Source organism: Polypterus senegalus, chromosome 16, assembly GCF_016835505.1.
Source record: "Polypterus senegalus isolate Bchr_013 chromosome 16, ASM1683550v1, whole genome shotgun sequence".
Classification (NCBI taxonomy): domain Eukaryota; kingdom Metazoa; phylum Chordata; class Cladistia; order Polypteriformes; family Polypteridae; genus Polypterus; species Polypterus senegalus.
In genome coordinates, this window is record NC_053169.1 from 1741749 (window position 1) to 1768799 (window position 27051).

The 27051-nt window shown below is 39.1% G+C and overlaps 2 protein-coding genes across 2 annotated transcripts; both read right to left on the minus strand.

Annotated features, from left to right (window-relative positions):
• Positions 1-1287: 1287 nt before the first annotated feature.
• Positions 1288-4054, minus strand: mc2r (melanocortin 2 receptor). The gene is made up of 2 exons (XM_039738597.1): positions 4023-4054; positions 1288-2575 (listed from the first exon to the last, which is right to left on the minus strand). The coding sequence occupies exon 2, from the start codon at positions 2549-2551 to the stop codon at positions 1658-1660; it is 894 nt and encodes a 297-aa protein (XP_039594531.1). The 5' UTR covers positions 2552-2575; positions 4023-4054; the 3' UTR covers positions 1288-1657.
• Positions 4055-6031: 1977 nt separating this feature from the next.
• rnmt (RNA (guanine-7-) methyltransferase) lies at positions 6032-27017 on the minus strand. Its single transcript, XM_039737849.1, has 11 exons — positions 26918-27017; positions 24393-24686; positions 21889-22024; positions 20012-20134; positions 17617-17732; positions 14422-14603; positions 12284-12448; positions 10995-11112; positions 8972-9070; positions 7745-7778; positions 6032-6219 (listed from the first exon to the last, which is right to left on the minus strand). The coding sequence occupies exons 2-11, from the start codon at positions 24651-24653 to the stop codon at positions 6182-6184; spliced, it is 1272 nt and encodes a 423-aa protein (XP_039593783.1). The 5' UTR covers positions 24654-24686; positions 26918-27017; the 3' UTR covers positions 6032-6181.
• Positions 27018-27051: the final 34 nt, after the last annotated feature.

Here is a 27051-nt window from a genome sequence, read left to right on the forward strand (position 1 = left end):
GTCCACGTTGTACCACATCACAAAATTTTTAAGTAGTCTTCCAGGTGTCCAATTGCCGTTTTGCTGTGGTTGAGATATAAATCAAAACATTATAGAAAATGCGACGGCGTGCAAACACAACCATTGTCCATACACCATATTTTTTTTCCGGGAGGAAAAAATAAAGTTTCTGCCCAATGAAATAAGTCCATAACACTTTATTTACTTCACAGTGGGAGATGCAACTGAACCAACTGGGAACTTAAGCAAAGGAATAAATCATCCCCTAAATTCCAAACGAAGCAGAGGGATGCCAGTTGTGAAAAAGCCTTAAGATAACTCCATTCACGATGGAAACCAAGTACTTTCTTCTCACAGTTAAGGTGAAGAGATTATGAAGGTGTGATGGCCAGCATTGCATGCGCAGGTGTCCCTGTCAGGATGGGTCTCAATCCCTTACTTGGCCAGGAGACCTTGGTACAAAGTGGGCTAAAAGAAGAACAAAATGCCCCCTTCCCTTGCCAGAGGATTGATAAAGCATGTCAATTTGCAGGTGGGCACATTGGCTTCCTGGTAGGGACAGACCGAAGGTTCTCCCCTGGCTGGAAGGACAGGGGGAAGACAACCTGGCAGGGCTACAATCTGTACAGACACCCACAAAGCATGCTGGGAACTAGAGTCTTATAGCACCAGCCTTGTCAGAGATTCATGGGTGCCACCAGGGGGAGCTGCTGGGATTAATGATCCCTACTTTGTGGGGCTCTTCGTTTGACCCAGAAGTATATCCTACAGGCTATGCCTCCGCACCGGAAGTACACCTAGGCGCAAGATAATAGAAGCCTGTCGACCTCTTCTAGGTGCATTGGAGTCGGGTGGAAGAAGGGCAAAGTTCACCTGGGAGGTGTGAAGGAGGGAGAGAGAGAGAGAAGAATTGTGTTGCGATTTTGAAAGCTTCTTATATGATATTCACACAAACAAACCTTTTTATTATAAACAGGACTTGTGTCTGGGGTGTGGGGTATTGAAATGCCCCCCAAACACCCCGTGGCCACAAGCAAATACCAAATTGTGACACGGAAGCCGAGACTAGGAGGCTTTTTTAGTTACTAACTGGAAATGGTCCATGATCTACTGTACTTAACTATTACCTTCACTAAGGCGCTCCACCAGCTCCTCTCTAAAATTTCCCAAGCTATGTAACCATAATTCCACACGCTATCAAATTTCAGTCCAGACTCTCTTCACATGTAACTCCTAAGCTGGTGGAACGAGCTGCCCATCTTGATTTGGAATACTGATCCCCTCATTGTGTTAAAGAAGTGTTTGAAGACGCTTGTTTGGTGAATTTCTGTCTAAGGTTGTGTAATGCAGGAGTCGTAACAAGGTCTTCACTTGTGATGACCAATGTTGTCACTTTGTCCCATAACACTGATGTTTACCTGATTACTCTGACCTCTTTTGTCTAAGTTGCTTTGGATAAATGCATCTGCTAAGCAAATAAATGTATGTCGGATTCCCAGACTATGGTTGCGACTTCCATATCAGTCTCAGTTGTTTCTATGGGGGAAATTTCACGTGACAAAAATCTCCCAAGGATTTTTAGCATTGACGTTAGCACGTACTGCCCATTTCTGCAAAGAAAAATTAGCTTTCAGGTGGAGTGATAGTAAGATTCGACTCATGAACACAAGCGCGTTCTTGACAGGCAGAACATATTTCTGAAGGTGTTCCTCAGTTCAGCGCTTCGAAAGGCATATATGAGAGGGTCAATTACAGCATTTAACATCATGAACAGGAGATTCACTTGAAAGAGTGACCTGTAGCACTCACAGTACGGGTTGAATGGGCACACCAGCATAATGATTAGGTGGAAGAAAAATGGAGACCAGCAGACGATGAAGACGCCCAAAAGGATGGTGAGCGTTATGGTTCCTTTTGCGTTCGTCGTTTGGTAAACCCTTTGGCCTGGAAGAGAAGCAATTGTCCTGGCATGAGCTTGTGCCAACAGAAACATTCGAACGTACAGAACCAAAATGAGTAGCAAAGAAACCACATATAGAAGTATGAAGAAAATCAAAATAAAAGTCACGTAGGAAAAAAACACCAGCACCATCCCGTTGACTGCACAGAAGAGCCATATTCCGGCTAAAATCACGGACGCTCTCTTCATGGTCATTAAGTGGTGGTACCTTAGGGCGTGGAAAATCGTAATATATCGATCTACAGCAATAGCCAGTAAATTTGAAATTGAACCCAGGAAGGACATACAAAGCAGGGCGTCGATAATATCGTCCACCTTCTTCTCAGTTTCCCCCTTGGGATCCAAGTGGCTGATCATGATGTTCTCACAGGTTTTCGCCAGAGTCGAAAGTAGATTTGAAAATGCTAAGCTACAAATGAAGCAGTTCATGGGGGAGTGCAGGTTTTTGTTCTTAATCACAGCAAGAACAATCAGCAGATTTTCACTTAAGCTTATCACGGTGATTGTGAAAAATATTTCCTCCGGGATTTTCACTTCTTCACAGTCGCTGGTGGTGGCGCCGCCGATGGAGGAGTTTCTGTTTGAGGCCATCAGAAGAAAGTCACTCTGCAAAAACTAAACAAAGAAGAGTTTCTTGTATAAGAAAACAAGGGGGAAAAAAGCTGACATTTTTATACAGATCAAATCTCATTATAGAGAATACTGAAGTCAAATTTGGACTGAACATTCGTACAATTTAAAGAATTTTGTTTTAACAAAACATACATTTCAGTATAATGCACTTTTTATCAACCAAAAATGATCACTGAAGGTAGTAATGTGATGCAAAAAATACTTAATACCGCGGCTACACTTTCATGGAGTCTTGGGGTCCCTGCAACAGGCCGTCTCTTTGTCAGACCAAAATAAAGGGACACTTTTATCACGAAAGTGCGAGTGTAGACGTGACATCGTACAGTGGAAATCTGAGGCAGTGGTTCACTGAACATCCACATGAGTAATTGTGTCGTGTGCGTTGGTACGCAGTAGTAAAATTAACTTACTACCTCGATTATTGAAATCAACGATAAAATAAAGATGACTAGAACAAATACGGGGAAAAATGTGGAAAATGAAGTGAGAGAAATGTGGAGGTCCATAGATGATGATGGTTCAAATCATTAGAAGTACATTGAGGAAGAGCTGATAAACGACATTATTGAAAATTTGCAGTCATCTGAATCGAATGTCTTTACTCAGGAAAGTGAGGAAGAGGTTGGTGAATATAATATGCTGCCAGTTATGAAGGTTTTTCTTTAATGAGTAGACTTAACATTCAGGATTATTTATCGTCTGGCACTCATGTCACAGAAAGTGTTTTTAAAAAAAATATACGATACAGAAAATGTGATTATGTACACACTGTGCAGTCAAAAATTACTTCTTTTTTTTCTTGTATTCATATTTCTATAAAAAAAAGCTACAGATAATGTTTGATTATAAAATATTTTTTGCAGGTATATATATATTTTCTCCATACTCGTTATAACAAAATTTCAGCATAATGAAGTATTTTTTACAGTCCCATAAATTTCATTACGAGATTCAACATATACCACGAAAAAAAAACATTAGCCAAAAACACAAAAAAAGTCCTTCTCAAAGTCAGAAAGGACCTCCTTTGTGTTGGCGACATTCAGGGAGAGGTTAACACTTAAAGTAGTTTGATATTTTTCGGTTTGTCTTTATCTTTAGTGTGCAGCTAACCGGTCTGTGAAAGTTGGAAGTGATCATCCAGGAATGGCTCCTACCTTGCACCCAATGCCACCAAGATCTGCTCTGCCCACTCCTGAACCTCAGAATAGATTAAGCAGCAGGTGGACGGACAATTACAAAATTTTTAAACATTTAACAAACACCTGAATATATTTAATACCACAACTGTAAAACAAAATTTCAAATAATGGCTGGAGTGATCCAAAGTGAATACTACATGACTATCTGAAGCTAAATGAGCCTGAACAGATTAACAGATATACCATATCAATGGGCATTTGGCTCCTTACAAGTAAAATGGACCTACCTTCAGTAGGTGGGCTTCAAATTCTTCTGAGAGTGAAGTACAGCTCACTCAATTCTAAACCACCATCAGCAGATGCTTTACACCAAGTCCTAGAAAAAGATAAATAGCAAGCAGAAGGTCTGGACCTGTTAGCATAGCCTTGGAAGGATTGTGTCAACAGACGCGTTGCTGAAGACCTTCATAAATCAAATCAGAGCGGACGTGTCCAAGGACTGTTCATAAGGAGAACTTCACCCTTTCAGTGGACGCACCATAGGAACAACACAGCGGTGTTAAATTCGGGAATGCAACTTCAAATGGAAGGAGCTCTATAATCATTGTGTACTTCTGTCAGGTTCAGATTTTGGGCAACCTAATTAAAGTTTTGGGGGACTTTGAGCGCGGCAATTACAGGCAAGAAAGGGTGCCACAGGAAGTGGGCAGGGCTCATAGAGGACCACATGGAAACAGAGGGCAGTGAATGGGGGCGGTGACAACACAGGTTGTCATGACAATGCAGGAAGAAGAGGGACAAATGTGCAGGGTGTCCCAGGATGGCTAGAGAGCTCACACCGGAGAGAAAGAAAGACAGAAACTGCATCTGGTCCGCAACTTGGTACCGGAGGAGAAACCAGAAAGTTGTGTGAAAAGAATCAGACCAGGAGATGGGCAAGAAGCAAAAAGTCAAACAGCAGGAGAGCCACACTGCTATGGAAAAAGTACTTGCCCTCCTTCCTCATAGCGTCCACTTCCGTAGAATTACCCAACACCTCAGATAATTGCCCAGACAGTTTCAAGACTTCCTTGCCACAACTTTTGTACAACTATAAGATTCTTATAATCTGATGTCAGTCCTTCACACTGCTGTACTGGAATGTTCCCTCACTCTTCTTTGCTTTAGTTCAGACACATCAATAGGTTTAGAAGCGTTGACTGGTGGTTTCAGGTTCCACCACTGCATTTCTAATGAAGGTTAAGTCACAACTTTGACTAGACCACTCCAAAACTTGAATTTTGTTTCTTCTAAGACATTTGGCTGTAAGCTTCCTTTTTTTGGCTTATTGTCCTGCTACATAGCTCAGTAAAGCTCCTTTCACTTTATGGAATTTTTCGATAGGCTTCTGTAGACTTCATTTACATAACCTTAGCGAGTCAGAGGCAGTCAGAATCACACACTCACCAAGCTGGTCACCTAATGTGACATGCCCAGTCTGTGCCATCTTGGAGGATTCCAGTCACCTTGGGCACAAGCTCTTTGAACCTCATGGCCTGTCTAAGAGTAATACAACACGTGAGCCCAGATCAGCGCACATGAAAACACCATTTTAGCCATCAAGTGATGCCTCTTCTTCTATAATACTCTACCCGAGGCTGTCCATTTGTCTGTCCAGGATTTTAAAATCACATGTAGTGCGCAAACCATTTGACCTATTGACCTGAAATTTGGTACACATATACTACATGACGTCTACTATCCGCTTTTGGTGTGATGATTTTTATTAATTTTTATTTTATTGTAGAATCAACTCTCGGCAGCGGGAAGCAGGGCGGCTGTGAGGCTCATGAGTACGGGCACCGTTGTCAAGCCTACCACCTTCGCCATCACTTCCTCTACCTCTTCGTATCTTACATCATTCTTGAGGAAGATTGAAAACTTAAGTGGCAGCTTAAGTGAAAAATTAAGAAAAACGCACCAAGTAATTGCAACACAAACACTGACTTAATCAGTTTTAACACAAAAAGGTGCTGATGAAAGAAGAGAAGCAGCAGGCTGCTATGATGGAGAAAACAAGAGCTGCTCAGAAAGGAGCAAGCGCATCAACCTCTGAGCAAACGAATGCTAAACAGAGACAAGAGAAAGAATATGAAAACTATAAGTCAAGTGTATTCACCGCACGTTATCTTGCACTCTGCCGTTACTGTCTTTAGTAAGTAGTAATAAGCTGAGCGGCAGCACATTATATTTCATTTGTGTACGCGTGTTTAAGCGCAGAACACTGGCGTTAAAATAAACAGACAGTCATGTTGAATTGGTTTATCCCCAAATCTTTAATAGAGCTCACTCGCATCCAACATATGCAAATTTGTAAGCATGATACCAAACTAAGGAAAATAACAGATGAAGAGTTCAAAAATAAAATATTACACAATTTTACAAGAAATGTATTGTCCACCTGTAATTATTCCATCTTTTCAAAGGCAAACACCAAGTATATACCTGCAAGAAAGAATGAAAGAAAAAAGCAACTCAGGATAGTTTGTGAAGTTACAAAAATGGCCATGAAACAGAACATCCTTATATTGCTTGTTACCACACACTTGAAAACTTTCCACCCACTTCCGCTACAGAGGGTTGCATTGTTAGATTTCCCCTTCCCTACTGGACCACCTTAAAATGTTTTGTAAACGTGAATGTAAATGTGACCTCACTTGGGTGCCCCAGGTCTCCTCCCACCGAGCTCTGCCAGGTTTATATCCTACAAGAGGACATCCTCACCAGTCACCAAGCTCAACCCTACCCACTCCCATGGCCTTCTACACTGTTGAGCTCCTCAGCTTGTCACAGAGTGCAATTCTTATTATAACCCCCTCATTTCAATCACTCACATTCATGATCTCATTCTTTTGATCGCCAACCCACCAACCTTGGGTGAGCGAAAAATTAAGATCCTGTCTCATTATTTTTAGCCGATATAATTCTTCTATTTAACGAACCCTGAAGGTCCAACCATGTGAAAATATCAGGCAAAAGCCACTCCACAGGAAGACGGACATCATGGTGAAATGAGGGGAGAAACCCAAAAGACAATCAACTCTCTCCATCCCTGTCTATGAAAACAGAAAACTAAAAGAAGTTGTCTTGTTGGAACCAAAAACTCACTTTAAAGTTAACATCAAGAACGCCAATACATCACACATACAGGGGGGCTGGCAATGATGAGCTAAAGCAGCAGGCCTATAAGCCTTTAGCGACATACAGGGAACACAGTCACAAGCCTTCCTCATGTCTACAAAAGAGATACAAGACAGGGTTGGCAACTTTTGAAATGTGTGTGCAAGAACAGAAAAGTGTGTTTCATTCTTACACGATGGTCCAATCCAGCTCCCTGCCAGTGACAGAAAAGTGTGGCCCCTCACATTGAGGGATGCCTTGATAATGCTACCTACACACATTCCCAAATCAGGATCACTCCTCGATGGTTCATCAGTCCATCCCGGGACCGGCTCTCACACACTTACAGAGTTATACAGGGCCATTTTACAATTACCAACCAATTTAACCTGCATGTCTTTGGGATGAGCAGAGGGGGACTGCAAAAAAAAAAAAAAAAACCCCAGAAAGACATGGAGCATGTGCATATTTTACAAACACAGGACCTGGGTGAAGGACCAAAACCTAGGATTCTGGATCCATGAGGCAAAAGTAGAGACTTCTGTGCCACCAAGCTGCCCTGGGCAACAGACAGTTAAGTATAAACATGAAAACAAGTCCAAGTCAAACTCCAAGTAAGAAGATAAAGAATGCTTCAATAGTGCCAAGTTTAAAATCGTTTATGTTTAATAAAAAGACAGACAATGCCTTAACATTATATTTCATTTTCTTGTGAATAGAATGTCTATATTTTTGCTTTCGTCCGAGTTAGAATCACAGATTGCTCAGCCTTACTACATTAACGGCAATGTGTACTGTAAACAACCAAACCTTCAGCATTCACACGTTTGCTACCTACGTATTTACTTACTTGTAGCATCCCATTCGGACTGGCTTAGTGTCCCCTACAAGAAAAGACAGGCATATCTCAGTCAATTAAAAGTGGAGAGGAAAAAAAACAAGCTGAATATTTTTTATGCCGTATGATAGAAGCAGTAAAAACAAAAGGTGGAATATGAACCATATGAAACGTAAAAGCTCAAAACTGACATGTCAAAACTCCTCATGGAACCAAATTTAAAGATGTTCATAAACATTTATGAATAATCTATAGACTAAAACGCTAGGGGGCATAATTTCAACATTGCGTTTGCAAGTGTACACTCAATCGGAATTCATGACACGGTCTTTTGAATGTCTACTAATAAATATCACATTAATTAATAAAAATAAACATATGCAGCTAACAAGACTCTTGGTACACCTGTACTCAATGTACCACTGGCAGCAATGAACTCAACTGTAAAACAAGGTTGGTGCCAAGACAAATTTAGGAGGAGGGCACTGCGTTTTCACAGGGTGGATGATATGCGATTAAAATCCAAACAATAGCGCACAACATTTTCGATCCACAACAAACATGCCTCCGAGCGTATAAGGAACAGATTATGGTCAGCAAGCAGGACTTTACCCTGCACAACAAGCCAAACGCGGCTTGTATCTACTTATCTGTTGTAGACTCTGCTTTCTGGATTTGTGTTTTTGGGACTTGTCTGCCTCGGATTGCCTTTGTTGTTTAGGCAACTCCTTCTGGGCCTTTTGTACTCTTTGTGGCTTCCTGTGCTGCAGATCATTTTTGAAAATAAATTCATTTTACAAAGATTCTTCGTGTGCCCTTTATGTTTTGCAAGTCGAAGGCTGATGGATCCTCCTTCTTGTGAGTTGTTTTGCTACAAATTTCAGGACTTAGTGCTTAGAAACGTTCCAGCTTATGAAAGGGCCAATTATAATTGCCAACTAACCTAACATGACTTGGGAATGTAAACTGGAAACCAGGAGTCCCAGTTTGTTAGATTAGGACACACAAACGTGTTGGAAGAACAAGGAGATGCCACGCAAACATTGACAGAACGTGGGATTCAGTCCCTTGAACTGTGAAGTCACAAAGTTGATTGCTGCACCACTGTGCACCTTTCTTTAATCCAATCTAAACTTACTGAAGATGAAAATAGCATATTATCATATCTAAATAACCTCTTCAATAATTTAAAACACACTACAAAGCACATCCAAACAGGCCCCAAACCATGAATCTTACCAAAGTTTCACTTGTTTTACCACTTGTTAGGTGTTTCTCTGCATGTTGGTATTCCTTGGCATCAGCTCCCAATTTTGACTTTTGATATGAAGAGAATGGCTTTAAAAATCAAGGAGGAAAAAAGCATCTTTATTACACCCTGTAACAACTTTCACAAACTTTATTTTACCTTCACAAAATTACAGCATCACTACGCTTAAGCAATCTATAAAATGTTAGAGAGACATTTAAGGGTTTGTACTGATTAAAATATGCCTACAAAAAAAAAGGAAATTAACAACAGTGATGTGTTTTTATTTCCCTTTACTATGTACAACACATATATAAAAAAGTACATCTATAAAACAAGTACATTAATTAAACTTTACACCACAAATATAATTACTGTATATACTCGTGGATACGTTGGGGGTTGATTTTACAGTCTTGATAATTTCTGGTATTTTATTATGTTAGTCGTACAAGTTGAACGCAGAAAACTCCCGCTATTGGCCCAAGAGATGACGATATGCTAATGCGCACCTGAGAGAGTAACCACGGAGCACACCGACTTTTTTTTTTTCTAGGATTGCGCCATTGTGACCACACGGTAATACCCGAACTATTCCAAAGCAAGGTTTGCACTGTTTTGTGTGTCTCGCACCCTCATACACCTTTATCATAAGAGCATCCTTTAACTATGGTGCAGCATTCGATCATAAGAAAGTATGAAGTTGGTTTTTAATTAAAAGTCGTTGAAGTGGCGAAAGAAATCGCTGCTGCAACAAAATTCAAGGTATCTGAGAAACTGGTGCGAGATTGGAGGAGGCAATAAGATGTAAAAAAATAAAATAATAATAATAATTAAGTGTCGTATTTTTGAACGGGCATATAATTTGGGGTCTGAATTTATGACAGATTTTTCTGGTTTCAAGACCCCGACGTACACGTGAGTATATATTTGGTAAGTGAAAACCTCTTAACAGTGCAGAACACCACCAACCTTTCTCCCCAATTAACAATCACAATTTGTGATTCATTATTGGCCTAAATGAACCTGATTGGTACGCTAGAAGCAATTGACAACCGAAATTCTTTCCATGTCAGGAATCAACAATATTTTTAAAGCAGCACAATAGCACATAAACAGCTAACAGATAAGCAAAAGGATGGTGTGTGGCATTCAGTAAAAGAAGTGCTACCAGAAACAGTAGGAAGTTATAACTGGGAAAAGACAGAAAAAGTCCAAAGCAAAACAGCAGAGAAGAGAAATATACATGTTTTTGTGTTTTGGGTGCAAAATGGCAAAAGTAAATGTGGACAGACATAAAAGTAAAGAAAACTATTTAATCAGCAAAATAAATAAACAGAGACATGATACTATATATTTAATAAATGCAGTAAAACAAGTCACCCCATTGGGAATGACCAATATACTGTAGTAAAGAAGTGTTGTATGTAGCAAGCAAGAAACAAGATTTTACAACACATAAAGGTAATAAAATGAACAGAATGTTCCGAGAATGCACAGTGTCACACTCCGTTGCCCGCAGATACAGGCACCATTCCATGCCGGGACAACTTATAAACCATGGCTGAGGATAGACTAGAATCCCAAAATGAGACAGAGGACTCAAGCAATATTATGTCTGTATTTTGGTACATTGCGACAAGTCCTCCTTTCTCAGCATTAACACGTGAGGATAGACTACAGCATATGAGGACATAGAGGTTATGGTGCAAAAAAGTGTAAATGTGCGTATTTTAAAAAAAAAATAAGTTTCACTGTGCAAAAAAAGAGGGGTAAAATACAGTCTACTGGAATGCAATAAAGAAGTGCCATAAATAAATAAGTAAAACGATGCAGCCAGAAATTCTCTGATTCCTCCATCCTCACATTATTTTACAATGTACTTTTGAGGGTATGTTTGTAAGGTAAGAAATGACGTGTTTTTAGCTCCCAGTAACCAGTCAAACAAAATGAGACAAGTCTGTTTTGTGCACTGGCCTGTCTGAGTGTTTATTTTGTCTCTGCTGTACTTACCTCTAAAGCTTGCATTCTTTTTAGAAGTATTTTGTGTTCCTCATTTTTAATCTTTTCTTCAAAAAATTCTCGAAATGTCTTCTTAAACAAAAGCTTCATTTTATATTTCTTTGCCATCCTGTGAATTAAAGTATGTAATAAAAATATAAACCTATAATGCAGCCACAAAATACTTGAGAGATTAGTGTCAGGATTTATTCGAAGTAAACATAAACATCAGTATTACTAACTTATAATATACTCTATTGACTTGCTTTCATGAGAGCTAGCAAAGATAAACTAATGGATGAGCAGCACCTGCCAAAGGTAGCACAAAAACGAAAAGACATCACTCTGTTAGTGTTAAGTACCACTGGCTGTATGTGGGGTCTGTTGCTCTCAACTACGATTATACCAGCCCAGTCAATGTGAAGTTATAACAATTAGTAGCTATGTCAGCATGAAGAAATGCAAAATATGCATTTGAGCTGAATAATGTGCTGTCCCACCTACTTAAAAGGCGGTGAAAACAACTGCTGTTAAGCATGTCGTTAAGGACAAGCCGCTGAAGATGCAGACTGCGGTACTCAATATGCTCAAAACAGTGAACAGCGTGCCTAATGACACTAACATGACTCCAACAGAACCACAGACAATGCTGTCCAGCAGCCAATATCTCAGTGCACGTCTAAAAAAAAAAAAAAAAAAAAACTAAAGTGATTATCTAACATGCCACACCTTAATATAGTTGCAGCTTTTGAACTTTATATATACAGACCACAATGCTTCTCTTAACCCTACTTGCTGCTGTTATGCCATACAACGATGCAACAGTCAAAATGACAGCAAGATAAATTTATATATCATTAAGCTTCAGTTACCTTGTGCTGCTACTGAGCTCCTGAATTTATAACAGCAAAATTTACCTTTCTATTTTCTCTCAGTGTCAAATCTTTTATTCAATTTCCACTTCTCTCTCAATGTCTTTCTGTAGTTATTTTATGAATTTGTCCAATACACAAGAAAAACCGAGACAACCCCAAACATAGAAAGTGCATGGACTGGAGGAAATTGCAGGCAGGTTTTCAGGAAGAAACCCTGCGGGTGGAGCCTTTTCAGCAGCGGATGTCGTCGCTATTCACTACATTTTAGATGAGTGGAGTGCCGTCCAGATGTGTGCTTGCTTGACAACTGCACTTGGCCCCACAAGACTACCTCATTACAAACACCTGCAACAGTTAGCTTGGCAAGAATCACCCAAGAAAAAAAACCTTAAGCAGTGAATTAAAAATGGCGGAGGAAATACTTACATTTCAAGTAAAGGGAAGTAAACCAGGAACTCTGGGACATTCACTACACCTTCTAGGTTAAAGTCATACTGACACCCGAACAATGGAAAGTCTCCCTTCTTCTGAAATGTAACACTATACACCTTATTTCCAAACGAATTGCCGTCAGAATTTTCAAGACGTTTTCTATAAAGAGAAAGAGAAACTTGTTACCAAGAAATGCCTCTTTTATTCCACTACCGATATTCATTAAAATACACTTTAGTTGTATTCAAGACGTACAAGCTGTGTGCACCATACAATAATTACAAATAAAATAAGAAAAAAGTAATATAAATACAAGCAATAACGCTGAAAATAATGACATCTACACTCACATTCACTTGTGCTGTTTTTACAAATTTACAGTTACTTATGTACCAAACATACATTACAAAGGAGACAGCGCCCTTAACTGGGATTTGGACTGGGGAGCTGTAAGGCAGCACTGCCACCACCACATTAATTCTATCCTCATAAATTTAGCAGGTTAGGAACGCCAGTGTTGCAGTTACTCGGCCTTCACGTGGGTGTTTGTGTTGCATTTTTAACATCTGTTCTCACACTGGTCTAGTTCTAAAACACAGAAGGCAATGTAAACTGCTAGTGCTGCAGCTATAAGAATGTGCAAAAAATTGTGCTTTAAACTTCTCATATTTTTAAGTTGTAGTGGATGTAGACTGGCATGTAAACATACACTTCAGCATGACAGTGCAGTCACTTGCTTTCTAAACGTTTGCTTTTTAAAGCATTCAGTCACAGCCAAAAAAAAAAAAATCCATTGAAGCTTAGTCAAATGTATTAAAATATTTTCCAACATAAAATTTGCATTACATTTTCTGACAAATAAATCAATTATTAAGCACTACGCGCAGTAACTGTCAAAGACAGGTAATAAAATAATTTTAAAATATTTGCTATCTCTTGCCCAACGTGTACTGTCAGTGCCTTTTCTCAGTATCTGTGTTATGTCTGAACGTCTCTTCACTGCCGCTCCATCTCTCTGGCGTGTTCCTGTAAAGACCTCCTTATTCCTACAAGTAACCATGATTCATCTTTCTTACCTCCTGACCAGTTTCACACTCTTCGTCTTTGATGGCGACTCTCTATCTCAGCATGCAATCTAATTCACCTTCACCTTCACAAACCCAGATTGACCAATCAGATTACCCAGAGGGAGCCTTAGTGTTTTATTATTTAGTAGATAAACTGGACAAATTGCAAGTGCTGATCCAAATTAATTTTAATACCCCAACATCAGTTTCACTCTTTGATCCATCTAATGAGCCCCACAGGCTGCAACAGGTGTTAAATTAAAAGCCCCATTTTCAGCGTTAATAAAATGAGTGCTTGATGCTCTCTAGAGCAGGGTTCTCAAACTCCAGGCCTGGAGTGTCGCAGTGGCTGCAGGTTTTCATTCTAACCCTTTTTCTAATTACTGACTTGTTTTTGCTCCTAATTAGCTTCTTTTGAATGAATTTTAATTGACTAACTCTTGAAGACTCAGACCACTTTGTTTCTTTTTCCTTAATTAACAGCCAAACAATAATGATACACAAAATGAACCAAAACATGACCAGCATACAATATGTGAAAATAAAAAAGGTGGAGGTCTCAGGAATGTTGATTTGTTCCGGTCCCTAAAACATTTTAACAAGAAAAGAAAAAGAAAAAAAAATGAACAATTTTGAAAATGGCTGCTACTGCACAAGGAGAGCAGCAACAAGCCATGGAATTAAAGAATAAGTTTAATTAGCAACAAGCCTCGGCCCCTAATTGAGCAACTGCCTGGAGTGAAATTGGTTGGAGTTTGCGGCCCTGACTTAATTGGTCTTCTGTTGGCTCACTCACTTCACATTTCATTTCTGTTTAAGGAAAGAAATGAAGCAACTCAAAGGAACGATGAAGAAATCCCAGGGAACATATCTTAAAAATTAATATTAATTCAAAAGAAGTTAATTAGTAGCAAAAACAGGTCATTAATTAAGAAAAGGGTTAGAATGAAAACCTGTGGCCACTGCGGCCGTCCAGGACTGGAGTTTGAGACTCCTGGTCTAGAAGAACATTCCTAACACCAGTATGGGCAATTTCTGTCCACATACACTGAAACAGATACTCACACTAGTTCAAAAGCATTGGGAGTTGTACCAATGAAATAGCCGCCAGGTCTCAGTCTCTCACAAGCATTGCGTAGCATCTGCTCAGCCTGCTCTTGTGTCTCAAATGAGTAATGCAACACAAATTGACAGCTACAGATGTCAAAATACGTTTCAGGATCCTTGAATTTATCAGCCAAAAGTTCCTGCAACATGATAAGCAGAGCATAAGAAATTTTACAATTCTTAAAATTATTACAGCACTTAATCATATGAAAATTAACCTACAATTAAAATAATGAATAAACATTTTTTCTCTTTTTGTAAGAAATTGCACAAGTTTAATCTGAGGACTTTAACAAACCTTCTTCTGGAATAGCCTGCCAATAGGAATTCGCCAGGCTGTTACGGTGGAGCACTTTAAAAAACTGCTAAAAACACATAACTTTAACATGGCTTTCTCAGAACTTCATTTTAGCTTAATCCTGATGCTCTGCATATTCAATTAATTATCATTATTATTCATGGTGGCTCCAAAATCCGTACTAACCCCTACTCTCTCTTCTGTTCTTTTTCCGGTTTTCTGTGGTGGCGTCCTGCGCCACCATCACCTAATCAAAGCACCATGATGTCTCTACATTGATGGACTAAAGGCCAGAAGTCCATGTGACCGTCATCATCAAGTCCTTCCATGAGAATTGATCATTTATGTTAGGTAGAATGCCTAGATGGGGCTGGTCAGGTGGTCTCATGGCCTCTGAACCCCTGCAGATTTTATTTTTTCTCCAGCCGTCTGGAGTTTTTTAGTTCTTTCTGTCCTCCCTGGTCATTGGACCTTACTTTTATTCTATGTTAATTAGTGTTCTTTGATTTTAATTCTTACTTTGTCTTTTTGTTCTCTTTCTTCATCATGTAAAGCACTTTGAGCTCATTATTTATATGAAAATTTGCTATGGAAATAAATGTTTGTTGTTTTCAGGTGTTTTTTTTAGCCTAGAAGCTGCAAAATCAATAACACTACATTAAAAAGAATGGAGGTAAACAGAACACTGAAATTCAAATTTTAGAAACAACTCCAACATGGGAACACGTTCTTTAATGCACTGAACTAGAAGCAAGTACTTCTTTTAACAGACTTTTGTGATATTGAAAAATCTGCAGCAATTATATACTATTTTACAATTTGATTAAAGCAATGCTCTACCCAAAAATTATTGTTTTTTTATATACAGTATATTTCTTACCCCATGTTGTAAGTAGTGACGGATGAGCAACAAGAAAATTAAACTCATGTTTGCAGGCAAAAAAAAATACAGTTTTTGATGCAAGAGAAGCCAATAGTAATAGCGCTGTGCAATGACAATGTGAAAAACATCCACGTGATGGCGGAAATCTCACATTAGTCGTGTCGAATAATCCACGTCAGTTATTCATATGTTTTGTATACAAGACACAGGCAAAACACATAAAATGCATGTTTTTTTTGGCAAAAATATTGTTAAATTTATACTACCGGAATAATCAGTACACATCATAAAGAGAAAACTAAAGCCTCACAAGAGTCACTTTTTGAGCTGAAGACAGAACTCCTGGCAAGCAAATGAGGTGCAGCAACAGATCTTCATGTCAAAGAGTCAATTCTGTTTGACTAGGGGGCAAAGCCCCCTGCTCGCTCTGCTCACCCAACCCCCCTGACCCCCTCCCCCTGGGGCGCGCTTCGCGTCTCTGCTGCTCACATTGTGATGGCGGAGCCGAACGCACGCTAAGGAGATGCGGACGGATCAGCTGCTGGTTTGCTGGTGCCGAGCTGCGTATCCATCATTTAAAAGTCTGTACGGCAGCTGTCCCTTTGTCTCACTGCCTAGTCTCATGGGACGTCAAAGTGTCTTCCAAGAAGATCCCGTCTTGAGTTTTTTTTTATTATAATAGAGAGATATGTGCTGCTTATTCCAGAAGTATCTATTTAACAATATTTTAGTAAAAAAAGAATGCATTTTGCATATTTTGTGTATACGACTTGTGAATTATGTGACACAATGATTTTTTTTTCCCCACATGGATGTTTTTCACATTTCAGTTAAAAATGAGGATGATTAAGGGGCCAGAAAGACTATGCTATGATGGGGAATTTAGCCAGGACATCGGGATAAACCCTACTTTTTTCGAAAGATGCCCAGGAATCTTTAATGACCAGAGAGAGACAGGACCTCCGTTTTAGGTCTCATTCAAAGGACAGCATCATTATTACAGCACAGAGTCCCTGACACTGCAGTGGAGCATTTGGATCTACACACAGACCACAACGTATGCGCCCCCTGCTGGTCTCACCAACATCTCTTCCTGCAGCAACCAAAGGTTTTCATAGATGGTCTCCCATTCAAGTATTTGAGGTCATGAACATGCTTAGCATTCACTAAGATTGAAGCACCTTGTGACATTGTTCCTGCACTTTCGTTTTCATGTAAGTGAGTGTAAATGGAAATGACATACTCAAAGTAATATAAAACTGCAATAAAATATAAAGACCATTAAAAGTGCTTCGGGACAGTTACCATAATGAGGTCTTTATATTTGGTTAAACCGATTATATTAGATGTTGCATCTGTCTCAAATACACTGTTGCATAATATGACTGCTACTGAATTATCGTACAAATCACATGGAAAAATAATGCTTTTAACTAACATTCTTCAAAAAATATTTGTATTCAATATTATAGTATAGCTTAGTCTATTTCTGCATCAGGTTTTATTTTTATGGTAAATTAACAATGTTACCTGGCATAGCGGGGTAGAATAAAGTACAGGTGCAGCCACGAAAGTTCCCTGGGGCAAACGTTTTGACCTGAAACCAAACTTTCACTGAGCAAACTCCACACTGGGAAGCAAATTTTTCCCAAAAATGCCTCCTGGGAAATATCTAGGTTCCCACTGAGGAAAAAATTCCTAAAAAAAGAGCCTACAGTCTTCCTCTGAACAAATGGGAATGCTGGAATGAAACATAGCCTGCAGTCTTATTCTGTGCAAATGTGGAATCTGTGCAGAATTTATCAGAGGTGGGTTCAAACAATGTGAATGTGCATACCACACAACACACACGTGTTCAGATTTATATATTGGATGTGCTGAGTGCTTCCATTTTAGGTTTTCTTTTAATCTAAATGCATCCTTCCCAAATTCAGTTGCAAAAGTAAATTATAAATTAAAAAATAAATCATACCTTGGTACAATCAGCAGCTATAAATTCAGCCTCAAATATATGATCATTACCACGACCCCTGTTCTTCATGTCGCTGTAACGCTGCTTACACTGCTCTATGGACACCTCAGCAATATCTACAAAACAAACAAAGTGGAAGATGAAAGTGTTATGGTGAGGCTGTTTGAGTTAGTAAACAAGTAAATGCACTTTTGAACTGGAGACCTGCTTCTCCCCCTGTGCATTGGTCAAGAGTCCCGTTTCCAATTTAAAAGCGTCACTCAGTGAGATTTGCATTCCTGGTTTTGCACTACTTTCGCTTTCAAGAATTATTGATTTAACAATATTTTAGTAAAAAATACATGCATTTTGCACAAATACACAACTGGATGACTTGACATGTAGATTATGCGGCACAAGTAATGCGAGATTTCATGGACATTTTATATTGTTTCCTATTGTCCAGTGTTGGTCACCATTACATCCTGCATTACCAGAAACATTTTACTGCGTGAGAGGTGGAGGATTGAATCTTGCTTTTTTACTATCTCATAAACGAAGTATAGGGAAAGGATTGTAATCATCCAAAAATTTGATGTTAAGATTTAAATGAATCTCGATATTTTAGACCTCCCTGAATTTCTCATATACTAAAGTATAGGGAAAGTAGTTGAATCCTGCAAAAATTCCATTTCAAGATCTTGATGAATCTCGACATTTTTGACCTCACCGAGTCCGAAAATACCATTTTTGGAATTATGTCTGTGTGTCTGTGTATGTAAACATGACAACTCGAGTACATTTTCACTTAGGTCAACCAAATTTTGCATACTAGTATTCAGTACAAAATGTAGACTTCTATCACTTTTGGACTATTTCCGCTGACTGGAAGTGGTACTTTACCTTTAATTCATGCAGCTGCAGAGCCCGATTTATTCAACTTTACCTTTATAATAATAATTGTTCAGTATATTATAATTTGATTTGTTGTTGATGGTTCTTTAATGTACATAATATAAAAACATAATCATTGCCTTGCGGCTTACTCCTTAAATATCCATCCCCATATATCTGAGTATACAAGAAAGTCGAGGGGAGACCACTCACGATTTTTTTTTCCTTTGCATTTCTATTTTTCCTTTGTTTTCTTTGTATTCTTTTCAAAGAAAATAGCTGCATCTATTATATTATTATGATACTTGCATATCACAACACCTGTTTATTAAAATGGGTGTACAATGGTAAGTCCATCTGTTTAAATCACGGCACGTCTTGTTGTCTTTGCTCATCCGATATTCTAGCCATTTCATCTCTCTTTCTTTGTGGGTCTTGTCGCCTTTGTTTATTAAACATTCCCATCCTCTTGTGGACACCACAGGACATTACACCAAGCCATGGACTGATGTGGGACATTTTATGGTTATCATAGCCCACCTTCCCTAAGAGGAGTTGAAATCTGAGTAATCAGTGTAGATCTCAGTGTTAATGTTTGCTGTGGATCATCTATTGCAACGTATTTTGTAAGGCATGTAGTAATAAAAATGCATTGCATTTGTCACTCCAACAGATGGTGCATCAAAAACACCTGGATTAATAAAATGCATTACTACATATGCGTGTGATGTATCATCTGTTGGAAAGACAGAAGCAATGCAAATATAATTTAATCAACCACTAAGACAAGTATGGGATTTGTCAAAGCAGTGTTACTGTTTGTGACGTGGCACCTGTTTGAATGCCAAATGCAATGTATTTTATTACCATAAATTATTGTGATGTACCATCTGTTGGAGTGACAAGACACACAGTAACTGGATGGACACACAGACACTTTTCAAAAAAAAAAATTATATATATTTTATAATAAAAAAAAAAAATTCAATTCTCCATGAAAACATGACCGCTACAAACTATATGGGGTAATTAACACTATATATATATATATATATATATATATATATATATATATATTTTAATGTTGAGTATCCCTTTAATGTCATTTGACTTTCATGGTATAGTAAAGCCTGCCAAGGCTAAGAAATTCAGTATTGTTTGTCCCGTTTCTTATTAAAAGCACAAGACACATATTTAATAGATATTCCATAGGTTAGGTTTTGAATAAAATTCTAACTAAACAAAATATTGCAATAACCTTGATTTGTCTTTGAGAGTATACATGGTTAAAAGTTTAATGAAGCTTTGTATGGATTTTAATAAAGTTAGCATACTGGTAGTCAAAGCCATACAGATATCATCAAAATAATTTAAATTAATTTTCACAGATAGTGGATTTTCTACTGCTTTAAATTTGCTTAAATTTTCAGAAGCTGCAAAAAAAGAAAAATAATTAATTACAATACATTGCAGGAAGAGTTAAAAGGCTTTTCAAATCTAATTAAGTGTTGCAGAACTTTACCTGCGCATACAATTTTGCTGATTCTTCCTTTTCGCCACTTCAGCAGATCTCCACCTTTTCCACAGCCCAAATCTAAGACACATATATTGTTTATCTTCTGCTTAACTTTTTCCAGAATCTCTCCTGAAAAGAATCAGTCAAATCGATAAATAAACAGATAAGTGCATGCAATGTACCGTTTCCATGTGGAAGCTCAACTCCAGTGTTGGCTGCAGGTTTTCATTGCAGACAGTCTCTTTAATCAGAGACTTAAACTGAGCCATTCTCCTTTATTTACTTGTATGTCTGCAGCTCTGGTTAAGGTTACTACATGAGAGTAGTAAATTGTTATTATTACATGTGTGCTACAAGATTTTACTCAACATATACTCTTCTCTCCCTCTTTAGATTCATTAACTTGGTTTGGCTCACAAAGTGAGTCGCATGCTGAACCAGCAACCTCGTAGTTTAACATACAATGTCACTGTGTCAGACTACACATTTTACACCCAGAAATGCAAGAAAAGTTCCACTTGATTTAAAGGATTATCTTTTACCCAACACCCGACCCAATCCACATCTTCAGTTATGTGACTCTAAAACCACTCAGGTGACCGTTTTGTGATCTTGTGATGACTCGGTTGTTCATTCACTCACAGAGCTGTAAATATTGGTGAAGTGCCATTACTGTGATGAACTGTGTAATGCAACAGGTCTGTGGTGGCACAAGGTTTTAGAAAAACAGTGTGTTTAAAGTTGGAGTGTTGGAGTGTGGCACTGTGGTGGCAGTGTTTGAGGGAGTTGGTGAACCCGCATTCACACGCGGGTAAGAATGGTTATCCAATTTCCTCGTAAGTACTCCGGGAATGCGTAATTAACACCTGTGCCCATTTAAAAGGAGCCTGAGCTGGACAGCGAGGGAGGAAGAATGGAAATGAAATCAGAAGGCAGCATTGGGGGAGCGAGCAAGTGCGTTGGAGAGGAAACAGTATGGTCGGAGGGCTTGTGAAGGAGCGAAAGAAATTATACTTTGAGGTGTGTCCCTACTGAGCAGTCTTTAAGAGCGAGGATGCTGGTGAGGCCTCCTAGGGATCCGGTAGATGCCAAGGGAGTGTAAGGAAAGACAGAGAACTGGATCTGTGCATCCCGGCAGAAGCTGGTGAATGCAGATGAGATGAGGGTTCGACCGCAGCTGTCTGCATCTCCACCAGTTGAAAAGACCCATTGGGGTGAGCTGGGGAGACTGGCTGGAGATCATTACCCCAAGTGGGGAACCTTAACAAGCGAGACCACTAAAATGAAGCATCAAAATGTCACTTGAGCAATAAGAGCTTCATCAGCAATAACTGACTTCTCATTAAGAGACTGGGTTGGAACAAAAACCTGCAGCCACTGCGGCTCTCCAGGACCATTCAATTCAACTTGTGGGGGTCATAAGAACCTCCCATAGACTATACACTAATATTTAGGAAAGCATTTAATATAACTTAAATAAATGGCAGATGGCTCTTACACGGGCGGCACGGTGGCGCAGTGGTAGTGCTGCTGCCTCGCAGTTAGGAGACCTGGGTTCGCTTCCCGGGTCCTCCCTGCGTGGAGTTTGCATGTTCTCCCCGTGTCTGCGTGGGTTTCCTCCGGGCGCTCCGGTTTCTTCCCACAGTCCAAAGACATGCAGGTTAGGTGGATTGGCGATTCTAAATTGGCCTTAGTGTGTGCTTGGTGTGTGTGTGTTTGTGCGTGTCCTGCAGTGGGTTGGCACCCTGCCCAAGATTGGTTCCTGCCTTCTGCCCTGTGTTAGCTGGGATTGGCTCCAGCAGACCCCCCCGTGACCCTGTGTTTGGATTCAGCGGGTTGGAAAATGGATGGATGGCTCTTACAAACATCAAATAAAAACTCACCAATGACAACACTTTTCAGCCAGTTATTAAAGTTGCGGAGATACAAGATTCGGCTCTGGTTTCTTTCTTCAAGTCCACACTCCTTTAGAGCGTTATAGTGTGTAGCCACTTTTTCTCCATGGTTTTCTAACAAATGCTTAAAGAAATGAAAAGAACAATGATTTAAAAAAAAAAAGCTTTCAAAAATAAATCAAATAACTTATTTTTCTGAAACCAGATTACGTATTACACCAACCTGAGCAGTGAAGCTCAAGGAAGATTACCAGTCCATCACAACCCACATTCAAGCACAGCAGCCCAGCTTATACACAGAGAAGGAGCCGCAGAGTTTAAATAATGTGATGTGGTATCAAGACCTGCTGAACCTCATTCTGTGCTACAATAACAAGTTATAAATAAATTAGCAATACAGTGAATGTATAATATGAATGAAAGAAAAATGCCTCATAGCCAACACCATAGTAATATCGCATAGACAGCCAGGTAATGGACTACACTGGGCCATATGAGGGAGTTACTGCTTATCAACTGAGATACAGGCGTCTATTTACGCGAGTCCATTCATCAATTTTGCGAGTGCACTTTGTCCAATTCTTGGTATAACTGTGCCAATGTCAGCAGCACTACGCACAAGTCAAGGCACAAACCTGAAAAGAGGGGCAGTTTATGGAAGAACACACTTGCTCAACCAAAACCAGTTCTTATTTTCACAGAATCAAGCATGCACTGGCACATCCCTGATGAGGATCAGGCCACATACGAGAGTGCATTAACTCAAACAAGACTTTAGAGCTTTAAACCACAGTTATAAATCTAGTAAATAGTGTGGCAGGGACGTCAGACTACCACCTGGAAAGGTTAGCAAATTTAAATGCCACTTTTCCAACAAGCTGGTGTTGCGTTTTAATTCTGTATTTCTGTTCACCTTGTTTTGAAAGGCGTGAATTTAAATCAGTGGACTTTAAAAATATGAACCAACAACGGGACACCTAAGAAGTCCTGGTCTAAAACCACCACTGGGGTGTTTTCCATATGAGGCAAAAAAATAAATAATAAATAAATAAAGGTCACGCTATGATTTGAAGCGTCAATCAGAGTGAACTGCTGAATTGAAGCAACCGTTCAAAACTCTTCCACTATGCCTGAGGAAAGACACAGATTACCACCTGAATGGTACTCTTTGACAGACTTAGGCTTTGTAATACTACATTTTTCTTTATGTCACTGTATCTGGACAGTACTGTTATGAGTTTTATTCACATGTGCATGTTAACTGTGGCACACACGGGCTCAGCAGTTAGAATTGCTGACCAAGCATTGGATTAGATAGCCAAAGACAACTGGAGGCTTGTATAGTCAGCTTAAACACAGGTTAGGGTATTTCTGTCCTCTATCAGCACACACCTTCTTTCCTTCTTGGGAGAATGAGAATCGACATGTAAGCACTATGATATTTCTGTATTTTGTGGGAGAGGAATTCAGCCCTTGTTTGGAGACGGAGAAGACCAGCAAATGAAGCAAGAACCATATAAAAGGTCTGGACAGTGGCCAGACCCTTCGAGGCTGTGCCGACACACGAGGTGTTGGAAAACCTCCCAGCATGGGGATGGAGAAAATGGCTGACTGTGTTGATCCAGATTCCCACCTGGATAAAAGTCTGTCCATATGCCTCCCGTCTGTAACGCGTAAAACGTCAGTAAATGTAAGCTAAAAGATATTTTGTCTCATGTGATTCTTGTACCGCCGTAATCACTATGGGAGGGATATCGCCTTTTCTGGTATATTATGATATTGTTTAATTATTTAATAAGCCACAATATTAAAAGAACACATTTCCAAGAGAGCTAATGCCTCTGCAGGAAACAGGCTTCCTACATACTTTTTTAAAAAAGGCACAGGTTGTGATCTGTTTAAAAGAAATTAGGCAATTCCAGAAATGTGTCTTGATGATCCCGCATTATATATGGGTCCTAATTCAGCGCTTACTGCACATAATAATTTAATCATGCCATTATTAGTAGAATCTCTCCAAAACTCTGGACAACATAGAAGTTAAAACTGGCAGTGCTGCAGTGTCAGATCTCAGGATCTTCGTTGATTTCCAGTCACAGTCACGCTCTGTGTAGGGCTTCCAAGGATGATCTGGCTCCTAGTTTAGGAAGCGAGGCTACTGGCACTACGAAACTAAGTGGGGGCATCTGCAGGAGCCTGCCCAGCATGGCCTGGCATCCTTACCTAACTCCTCAACACTATAACGAAAAAATGGGTTTACAGCGAGATCAAATTGATTGAATTAATAATGCATATGTCACTGCTCAAAAACCACAATTAAAAAATGAAATACTGCAAAATGTATACTTCACTGCTTTACTACCAACACTTAATGTACCTGATTGCTGAGAAACCACAACGTATAATTAAAAAATGAAGAAGTGCAAAATGAAACGTATTTGCTGTATATAGGCCAACAGATAAAAAGAGGCCAAACAAAATTATTAACTTACAACTTTTGAACCTGCGTGTTCATCCTCCGAATCAAGTTTTCTCTTTGTAGACGTTCGCTGGGCAAGGCAGTAATCTCCATTCCCATCTGAAGTTCTGGCTTGACCACAAACGGCAAGATCGTTATCGTTACCTTCACAAGTCACCTTCAGTGCTTCTTTCTCAGAGACACACGGGGATTTGTCTCCCACAGGACTGCCAGCACTTGGGTCCAGCAGAGTGGCCTCTCCATGATCGTCCACAGAGGCCTGTTCACTTGCCATTCAGCTAATTTCTTGATTATTGTTGTCTTTTGCCTGGAGAAAAAAAAAAAAATCAGGATACCATTTATCTTTATTATACAAATACGAAGCCAGGATCCTAAAAGGGTTTCACATTACTACAAGAAACATAAGAAATCTGTGAAAACCGTGAATGCCGAAAGCTGAAGTTGCGATAAAATGAATTGAAAATCATTATGCCTGTAAACTGAAGTCTATTGGAATGATTTTGATCAAAAATGATAGGATAATAAATCAAGATTTCAAACAAGGGTGTCCATTACAGCCTTGAGAGAAGAGGGCAAACTCAATCTAACTAGGATGGAAAAAGAAGGGGAATCCAAAATGCATAACTGCACAAAAGGACAAGTACTTCATTCAGAGTGTGTAGTGTGAGAAACAAACACCTTACAGGTCCTCAGTTGGCTTCTTCCACTTTAAATACACACCAAACGCCAGTATTGTTTGCTACTGAGAGAATGCAACTCCTGGATGATGACCATAATACAATTTTCCAGTCAACGTCCATCCAACCAATGCCTGTGTTCTTTTGCCGATTATTCACCTTTTCTTTGTATTTGCCACTTTCTTTAAAATTCTGCCTCTAGGGCCAACATCGTGCAGTCATCCGAGGACACTTGTGTTTGGTGTTTATTTAATAAAGAAGCCAACTGAGGATCTGTAATGGGTTTGTTTCCCACAATCCTAATTCTCATATGCAGTCTTTTCCTCTTCTGCTCAGATCATGTTTGCCCCCTTCTCTCAAGACAGTCATGGACACCTTTGTATGAAATCTTTGTTTCCTGGCAATCTGTCATATGATTGAATAATAAAAACAAAACAAAAACACAACTGACTGACGGGTTTCTTGAAAAAGTGGTTCCATTTCAGCCATTTTAAAACTCAAAATTGGATTTTAGCAATGCAAATACCCTGCAATCCAAGTGAACAGAGTAACAGATCTCAGTTATGCTTATAGTGAGAAGTCAAGCAAAATGACACCTTTTATTGGCTAACTAAAAAAAGTACAATATGCCTGAAAGTTTGCATATTGTACTTTTTTTTTTTTACTTTAGCCAATAAAAGGTGTCATTTTGCTTGACTTCTCACTACAATCAAAATGGCCAACACGGTACGACGACAGCTATGCTAATGCAATTACAGGGGTTTCTCTAATAACCAGTCGGCATTTAAAATTGACTAAATGAGGATAAGATAAGGGATTTGACTATTAGGACACTGAAGGAATGATTGCTGAAAATGGGGCTGTGTAGTTCTGTCTTTATAGCAAATTTAAAAATTACCCATTTCAAGCAGTAGTAACCATTAGAGACACTCAAAACGTCTTGCCTGTATTTCTAAATCACTTCAAAAGGTATCTTGATAAATAAAGTATCAATTTCCACCAAACATATGAAACTTTCCTGTTGTTCCCACAACGTTTGTCAGGTACTTTAAGTTTATATTTCTTATCCCAACTACGTAATACACTGAAAAGTTAAATTTAGCGCCTCAGGCGAGAACGTGAGACTCCGAATTGCCGGAATGTCTTAAATCCTCAATGTGTTCTAAAATATATATTTATATATATACTGTATATAATAACACACACAGATCATTTCGTTTATTTCCCATTTTCGAGACTCCATGTTTTTCTGATGACGTTCAACGGCGTCTTTAATCCTTGCTATCGACTCTTCCCGTTTTCATTTACTTATAAACCGGACCGATGGACGCCTCTTTCCATTGTCTTCACCCCGAGATTTTAGAATTTCCGTGCCATTATTTTACTTTTGTTTTATTTTATTTAGCGACCTTTGCATCGTCAGCTGATCAAAATAATATTACGTAGTCTCCAACCTTATAAAACGACGTCACTTGTTCCGTAATAAATTGTTTAAAGTTGACATTCACGTAAAGTCTCTTTAAATGACAAAAGACTTGACCTACGAAATGCAAAGTAAGAACTTCTGCGCCATATCTTTGTATTTTGACGAATGCAAACGTCATAATACATAATGCAAACTGCAAAACAGGCTAATGGGATTTATTTTTATAAAGATAAGATTTAAAAAGAAAATGACTGAACACCAACATCACTGCAATCAATGTGCGTTTGTCTAGAATAAAACAAGAGGATGTGCGCACGATCGATTTCGATACAAACAAATGAATCGGTTTGCAGTGCCTTATCGTTTCTTACTAGTGGATGGAATGCAAAAACTTGTATTTTTAATATTTAAAAAAGAACATAAACAAGAATATACCTTTGCAGCCTCTGAACGTCCTCAAGAATCAGACAACAGCGCCACTCGAACACTAACAAGCGCCTTCTGGGAAAGAGTCGACGGTTCTCGCATTAGGCGCTGCGCACGGGATGTCGTTGCTGCCACCTAATGGC

What these genes read in the sequence shown, in the direction of transcription:
- rnmt (XM_039737849.1), bottom strand. Translation starts at nt 24,653, where the DNA reads ATGGCAAGTGAACAGGCCTCTGTGGACGATCATGGAGAGGCCACTCTG. An exon ending in GCTGAAAAGTGTTGTCATTG is followed by an intron (nt 20,135 to 21,888) that starts GTGAGTTTTTAT and finishes GATTCTTTTCAG; the next exon opens with GAGAGATTCTGGAAAAAGTT. An exon ending in TACTTCCCTTTACTTGAAAT is followed by an intron (nt 11,113 to 12,283) that starts GTAAGTATTTCC and finishes TTTAATTCACAG; the next exon opens with GATGGCAAAGAAATATAAAA.
- mc2r (XM_039738597.1), bottom strand. Translation starts at nt 2,551, where the DNA reads ATGGCCTCAAACAGAAACTCCTCCATCGGCGGCGCCACCACCAGCGAC.